The sequence below is a fragment of the Quercus robur genome, chromosome 7 (genome assembly GCF_932294415.1).
Source record: "Quercus robur chromosome 7, dhQueRobu3.1, whole genome shotgun sequence".
NCBI lineage: Eukaryota > Viridiplantae > Streptophyta > Magnoliopsida > Fagales > Fagaceae > Quercus > Quercus robur.
The window spans coordinates 28,069,307-28,077,710 of NC_065540.1; the positions used below are offsets into that span (position 1 = coordinate 28,069,307).

Sequence of the window (8,404 nt, forward strand, 5' to 3'; positions counted from 1 at the left end):
ATACTTTAAAGCCTAAGCCTTTTTTATTTTTTCAAGGCTAAAAAAGACATTCAAGCAAAAAAAAAGCCCGAAAAAGGACAAAACATTCTCACATGTTGGTGTGGTTTTTTTTTAGGGGGGTAAAACTGGAGTAAAAGTTTGTGTTTTGGTTTAACCCCAAAAAAGAGCCAAAACAACAAAATACAGTATATGTAAGGGTTTTCTTAAAAAAGAAAAAGGTTTTATTGGAACAGTGCAGTTCACTTTTGTCCGACATTGACTAGAACCGAGGTAACCTCTTTGTCCTGAGGTTTTACTTTTCTTTTTATCTCAGTCAATACTCAATAATTAATCAAAGAAAAAAAAAAAAAAGTAATAGAAAAAGTGTGAGACACGAGAGAAGTAAAAAAAAAAGAAAGAAAATAATTTCATCTTCAAAACCCTTTTATTATAAGGGATTTCTGTCTTTATCTTTTGGCCATTTGGTTTCAAAGTCATAAACACACAGATACAGACACAGTCACAGTCACAGTGCCCTTTCATACCACATTTCACTGCTCTTCTACTTCTCACTTCTCAGGCAACTCCTCCTCGTCTTCTAAATTGGTAACTGTCAAGAAGACTCAAGAGCCTTACCCTTTTGAACGCTGAAAGTTTTTACATTGCCCTGAAAAATAATGTGTATTCCATTGGCCTAATTTTTGGGTCCCATGTGTGCCTAAAACTAAAAGTATTCAATCCCAGACCCATTATTCTCAACCTCAATCCCAGTTGAAAATAACAAAAAAAGACACCCTTTTTCTTCTTCTTTCTTTATAGTCCAATTTTTTTGTAAACCCAATTCTTCACTTGATTAGGTCATAACCTCATGACTCTTATTCTATTCAAGTAATCACCGGTCTCACATATGTAAAACATGTTATGGGCCCAAAAAGTGAGAGCTTGGGATATTTCTGGGATGCTCATGTCTATATTCTTCGGCGGCCCTCTTGAATTTCTGGAACTTTGACTGTCTTTTCAGGTACCAAACTCTGAATATACTTCTTTTTTTAATGTTCATTCTTGAATTTATATTTTGGTTCATAGGTTTCTCTGTCTGAGATTGAAACTTGAAAAAATTGCTAATATTTTGTACCTAATAAATGTTGAAATGTACTTCAATATTTTGATTTTGTATCCATTACTATGGCTGCAAGTGCTCACTGTCTTTACTTCTTGTTTCTCTTAGTCTGCATATTAATGCTTGGTCTTGGAAATCTTGACACTACCCACCTTTTGTTTTGTTGAAATTAGTAGGTTTAATTGCTTTAGCATTGCATGAAATATAAAGAGCAGTTGAACTGATTGTTTTCGTTTCTTTTGTGCTTCTCTAAGCATATTCAGATATGCTTAAACAGGATATGTATATACTTGAATGGCCTTTCCTGCTATGTATCTCTATTGGGTTTTTGCTACATTCCCTGGTGGTTGGGCAAATTCCCTTGGGCTCAAAAGTTTCTGTAGTTGACAACAACTTTTGGATCTCATCCAATGGTGATTTTGCACTTGGATTCTTTAACACTTCAGATCAGCCTAACCAGTATAGTGTAGGAATCCGTTTCAATTCAGATTCTATTCCAGTTAGCAAAAGGGAGGTGGTGTGGGTTGTAGGAGCTGATGTCACGGTCGCTAATAAGTCTTATTTTCAGCTTAATCAGTATGGAGAACTGGTTTTGTTTGATTCCTTTAAGGGTCAAAATGTATGGACTAGCCAAACAAGCAAGTTATCTGTTGTCTCAGCTGATCTTCGTGATGATGGAAATCTTATCCTACTGAACAGAAAGAAAGATGTTGTTTGGCAAAGTTTTAATACTCCGTCTGACACGCTTCTTCCAGGACAGACCTTATCTGTTCCTCAAATACTTCGAGCTGCAAGCCGTAATTCTATGTCTAGTTACTTCAGTCTCTATGTAAATGCTTCAGGTCAGTTACAACTAAGGTGGGAAAGTCATGTTACCTATTGGACAAGTGGAAGCCCCATAAGTTCAAATATCACTGCTTCCCTTACCTCAAGTGGAGCGCTGCAAGTCCGTGACCAAAGATTGAAACCTGTTTGGTCAGCGTTTGGAGAAGATCACGGTGACGTTGTACAATACCGGTTTCTTAGGTTGGATGTTGATGGTAATCTTCGGTTATTCTCATGGGTAGAAGCATCACAGGCTTGGAAGTCCGTCTGGCAAGCTGTTGAGAATCAGTGCAATGTCTTTGCAACCTGTGGAGAAGGTGGCATCTGCGTCTTAACTGCAGCAGGGTCCTCTAACTGTATATGTCCTTTTAAGGTTACAACAGACTCTAACTCAAAATGTGTGGTTCCGTATCGGGAAGATTGCAAATCAATTTTCAACATGGTTAGGTATGATCACACCAATCTATATGGGCTATATCCAAAAGGTTATTCAGTTATCCAATCCAGTTTACATCAATGTGAAAGCTTGTGCCTGAATGATACATCTTGTACAGTTGCAACATTTGCAAATAATGGAACTGCACAATGCTGGCTGGAGAAAACTCAATACATCACCGGTTATTCAGACCCCTCCTTAAGTTCTGTATCTTTCGTCAAGACATGTTCGGATCCTTTGGCTGTTAATCCCAATCTCATGGTAACCTCCCCTGCACAATCTTCACCCATTCAGTCTTATGAATTTTGCATTCCTTGCCTAATTGGAGTCGCCTCGGGCACATTAGTTGTTTTTATTTTAATTCAGTTGGGAGTTGTTTTCTGCATCTACCGAAGAACCTCTAGTAGGAAGAAAGCAGCTTTAGCTTACACACATAACTCAAGTGGTTTAATTGTGTTATCCTTCTCTGAAATCAAGGACCTCACTGAGAATTTCAAGCACCAAATGGGGCCAGAGATGTTCAAAGGTGTGCTATCAAACAACCGACCAGTTGCAATCAAATGCCTGAAAGCAAACATAGAAGAAAGAAAATTTCGTACTGTAGTTTCAAAATTAGGAAGCTTTCATCACAAAAACCTTGTGAAGTTGGAGGGCTATTGTTGTGAAGTAAGTCACAGGTTTTTGGTTTATGAATATGCAAAGAATGGTTCTGTGGAGAAATATGTTGAAGATTCTAAATTGAGTAAGATGCTGGCCTGGAGAAAGAGAGCTGACATATGCTTAAGTGTGGCAAGGGCTGTTTGTTATTTGCACACAGGGTGTAGGGAGTTTGTTAGCCATGGGAATTTGAAATGTGAGAATGTTCTTTTGGATGAAAATTTGGAGGTCAAGGTCACTGAATTTGGGCTTTGGAGAGTAAATGCAGAGGCATCAGGCTGTGGATTTTCTGCAGAAAGAGATGTGATGGAGTTTGGCAACATGGTGTTGAGATTGATTAGTGGGTGTCGAGATGTCAGGGACCTTTGTGAGTGGGCTTATAAGGAATGGATGGAGGGGAGGGCAGAGAATGTAGTGGATAAAGCTATTGATGGTGGGATAAATTTGCAGGAGCTGGAGCGTGCATTGAGAATTGCATTTTGGTGTCTTCAAAGCAACAAACGTATGAGACCTTCAATGGGAGAGGTGGTGAAGGTGTTAGAAGGCACATTGACAGTTGATCCCCCACCTCCTCCTTTTTCTTGCCAGGGGCCACTAGAAATAGAAGAGTTATTGGTGTAATGCTTGGAATCAAGAGTCAACTGATCTTGTGGATTTTTTATTCTGTCTCTCCCCTCCCACACCCCCCACAACCACCACACCCACCCCCCCCCCCCCCCCCCCCCCCCCCCCCCCCCCCCCCCTTTTCACATTTTCCATGTATAGTAGGACTAACAATGCAGGAGCAGGATGATGACTATTTGAACTGTAACTGTTTGAGATAGCATATGCCAAATTTTTTTCTTTTTTTTTTCCCCCAAAACTGATGAGAGGCTCTGAGATATTGAGGGAAAGGAATGCGGAATGAGATTTGCCTGCACTTTGAGCACACATTGCAATTTTTTTTTTTTTTTCTTTATAATTTTGATTTTTCTTGCATTTCGGATTAGGTAGTCAACGTAGAGATTTGTTTTTAGGGTATCTGTAAGTTTTATGTCAGTTTGTGATGTGGTTTGAGTTATCTATGCAGTGGGGCGAAATTAGGAATTTTGATTTGAGGTGGTGAATTATAATATTGATATATCAGAAAAGGAAAATTCAAAACATATGTATACAGCAAACCAATTGATGTTTTGATATGATGATAAAGAATAATCATTATTAAGCGGATATCATAAGTTTAAAAATTATATCAAATTTATCAAAGAAAAAATATATGTATACACAAATTTACACACATAATAATAATAATAATAATAATAATAGTTTAAGATAAGTTATTGTTTTTATAAACTTTAATTAATATTCACAGGTAGATGTGTAGGAGGGGGAGTTGTGGTTCAAAGAACAAACATGGCACACCATAAATGATGCTATTATCACAAGTTACCCAATTTGCTATAGATATGTGCCAAAAAAAAAAAAACTTCCCGTCCATGCTATGAATGAGTCACACATACAACCTAATACATGTCTATCATTTTACGGTATTTTTAAAAAACCTCTCATATTCTACGAGTACTATTATTCCTAACATTAAAAATTCCTCTATTTAGTTTTTCACTTGACATTTTGAGTCTAAATTTAGTATTGTCATAAAATTAAACATAAAAAGTCGATAACAACACATGGCTTATTGCAAAATAATAATAATAAATAAAAATAAAATAAATAAATAAAAAATCTCCAAGAGAAAGTTGCTTTTAATGAAAACTTTTGGGTGAACCAATATATCAATGAAGACAGATTAAACTAAAGTAAGAAATTGAACACTAGATTCAATAACCGTATAAGAGAGGAAAACATAAAAAGGAGAAAAATTATTCTTGCAATACTTTTTTCTTTGGTTAAAAATTAGAAAATTTGTTTTTATTAAAAACTCTGTAAGGACCTGATTTGATATCCTAACCCAAGGTATGAATGGACTTAGGTCCAAAAAGTCCAAAACAATGAATTTATAGATAATGAGTTAGAAAACTGGGCTTTAGTTAACCAAACAACAAGTTAGGTAGGTTTGATGACAAAAGAAAGAAAATACACAGTGTAAACTGAAGAAAAAACGTCCTCAGAGAAGTTTGAGGACATTGGTTCTTATATAATGTTCTTAGGTAATGTTACAAGTCTGGTTCTAGATTGTTACAGTGTTTCTTTCTTGATTTTCCTGATCCCCCCTTCTCACTCACTCCTTCTTCTTTTATATTATCTTTCCTTTTCATCTCCACCTTTCACGTGCATGCTAGACGATCAGTATGGATACTTGTCCCATCAGCACTCCCCATAAGTCCTTATGTAGTAGTTGTAAGGCTGAAATCCACTATTCAGATATCACCTCCATATTAATGCGACCAGAGAGTTAGCTGCAATGCATTTAATGCGGAGACAACAGCTTTCTCATAAGATATTTTAGGACTCCTCCCTATCTGATGTCTCTGCAATGCTTGTCCGCTCCAACTGAATTTCCAGGATCGTCACTCTCATTGATAAACCATCTCTTAGGACCTTGGCTTTGTCTAGTCGAGGACGTATTCATCCTCGGCACACTCTCTTGAGCTATTATGACCAAAACCAACCTTTTTATTATTAATACAGTCTCTTTTAACAAAGACTTCTCCTCCTTGGGCAGATCCTTGTCCTCGTCTTGGGTCACAGGCTCAATATACAGGTAGATAATGAACTCTTGAGCCCAAGAGCCCTACAATAGCCCCTCAAGATTCTTCTTTTTGGCTCCTTAGTAAGAAATGAGGATTTTGATGTCTCTATATTAGCTCCGTGCCCATTTCGTCCTTCCTCTGCTTATGAAGATACTTTTTAACTGCCCAAGACATGCTCCTGGCACTACGGCATTTGAGACACGTCCTCATTAAATTCTTACGGCTCTCTGTCCCCCACGTCATCCAACGGTTGAGGGCTTTGCTGGGAATACAGGAATTTTCCTGCTCTTTGCTCTCTCCTTGGTATAAATACTACTCAAATCAAACATTCTTTTTACTTTTAGCATTCACTTAGCTTTAATACACATACACTGAATCTGCCAACCTTCTCATTTCACTTGTGATCCTATAAATACCAAAAGCCTGTCCAAGGAGACACTTCTTATTTCTGTAAGTCTTCACAAATCTCTACACTCTATTTTTCCATATATTTTTCTATTTTTCGTACATTTCCTCTTCTTAGCCCTCTTTTCTCCCTCCAACCTTTCAAGTTCTCTCCAAACCCTTCTAGAAATGGGTAGATTTAAGAGTCTAGTAGACTCTTAGGAGGGGATAGAAAACTTTAGGGCTCATTATAAGATCCCCCCAAGAGTAGGCATTAGGTACTGTAAAGAGGGTCAATGGCACGAGGATAGGCAAGTTGGGTAAGTATTAATCTCATTGATTGCCTCCATAGAGGGAGGGATGAAAATCCCTATGGGTGGAGGCACTAGAGCCAACCTTAGAGACTACCTTAGAGCTCATAGGTTGGCTCCCACTCAGTGTGCCCCTAATATGTTTAGGATCTTAGGTTCCGTAGATGCCCTTAACAAAAAGATGGGTTTAGGTCTAACCCACCATGATGTCAATTGGGTCTATAACCTTCACCATCTAAAGGGGCAGGGGTACTACTTGAAATCAAGGTATCCTGAGGTTAGGCTTATCCAATGCCTTCCTAAATCCAACAAGGGGCTGAACAAAGATTTCTTAATTGTGTCAGGGGAGTGGAGTGATGGTCTCCCTTGCCCGACGAGAGAGGGGCAACCAGGTGGGGTACTAGGTCTAGGGTGCTTATTTATAAGTCCTTTCTTTTCTTTTGGTTTGTTGTATTTTCACATCTGATAAAATTCTATTTTCCTAATGAATTTGAAGACAAACACACTGCTAAGCCGAACTTCAGCCTGGTTAATAAGGAGAGTTTAGATAAAATACTCCGAGTCGAGGTCTTTGTACATGACAACGGCCAACCGCAAGCGGTTCAACTAATCTTAGGGTACAAGCCGATCTCATCTAGCTTTCAGGCACCGAAGTGCGTGATTAGAGCCAAAGACCCCCATCTTCATTGCATAAGCGTAGCTGTCCCCGGCTTTCTCCTACCCAAGGGTGCTCCCATTCCAAAAGGCACCTTCTCCACTCAACCTCTCCCAAAAGGCGACTTCGTCACTCAAACGATCCTGGAAGGCATTCCCAAATTAGCTTTTCCATCCCAACACACAACTGGTGAATCCACTTCCTCTCAATCTACTAACAAAGAAGAAGGTGAGGGAGAAGAAGAAGAAGAAAAAGAGATAGTAGACATCTTGGACTTAGACGATGTCTACAAGGTTTTCAACCAGCCTCCATCTCCTGTGACAACAACCAGTGACCTCGGCCAATTTTTCCAACTCCAATTCAATGACATTGAAGGAGCAGTTACCTCATCAGACAAGATGGGGATACAACGGAAGCAAAGGTCGACCCTACAAGAATTACTAGAATCCCAACAGGGGAAGGATGCTCCCGAAAAGTCAGCACAGACAAAGCTCCCACCTCCTCCACCAGTTGGTTAATTTGAGGCATAGGGAAAGGGTCCTTTGGGCAGACTTTGTTCAAGTCTGTGAAATATACACATACGCGTCACTTCCCAGTCTTCTTCTTTACCACTACGATATTAGCTAACCATTCAAGGTAAAAGACCTCTTTAATAGCCCCAGCCTGCTTAAGTTTCATCATCTTGTCTTTTACAGCATTTGAGTGTTCCTTGGACGAATGCCAAGGTGGTTGTTTCCTGGGGGTGACAGATGGATTGACATTCAGATGATGGCAGATGAAGCTTGGATTCACCCCTGGAGCTTCACAAGCATTCCAAGCGAATACATCAACGTTCTCCTTGAGAAATATCACTAACTCCTCTTTCTCTTGTGGTGGTAGCTGAGCCCCAACCTAAAAACACTTTTCCGGATCATCACCTACGGCGAATTTCTCTAAATCTTCACATTTGGCCACTTCATCTTCTAATGCAGAGTTGAAGAAACAGCACCCAAAGTATGAAGCCAGGGTCTGGCCACAATGGCCGTGTAAGGGGAGTATGTATTCACTACTATGAAGTCCACTTCCACTACCTCTGAGCCGGCTCATACGGGCAACCTAATCTGGCCCTTTGCGGTAAGAAGCTTCCCATCAAAACTTACCAGAGGTGAATCGTAGGTTGTCAGGTCTTCAGGTTTTAAGTTTAGTTCTCTGTACAAGTCAGGATATATGACTTCTACATAACTGCCCTGATCCACCATTACCCTTTTCACATTATACCCCCTTATTCTGAGGGTGACCACCAAAGCGTCATCATGTGGTTGTATGGTTCCAATTTTGTTTTCGTCTGAGAAACTCAGTGAAAGGGAT

The 8,404-nt window shown here is 39.3% G+C and overlaps 1 protein-coding gene across 2 annotated transcripts; it reads left to right on the forward strand.

Annotated features, from left to right (window-relative positions):
- The first annotated feature begins 473 nt into the window (after positions 1-473).
- LOC126693007 (G-type lectin S-receptor-like serine/threonine-protein kinase SD3-1) lies at positions 474-3,678 on the forward strand. Of its 2 annotated transcripts, none has more exons than XM_050388858.1 (2): positions 474-1,000; positions 1,354-3,678. In XM_050388858.1, the coding sequence occupies exon 2, from the start codon at positions 1,365-1,367 to the stop codon at positions 3,636-3,638; it is 2,274 nt and encodes a 757-aa protein (XP_050244815.1). In that variant the 5' UTR covers positions 474-1,000; positions 1,354-1,364; the 3' UTR covers positions 3,639-3,678. The 2 variants fall into 2 exon arrangements, with proteins under 2 accessions (XP_050244815.1, XP_050244816.1); XM_050388859.1 differs by having other exon boundaries at positions 1,363-3,678.
- The last annotated feature ends 4,726 nt before the right edge of the window (positions 3,679-8,404 follow it).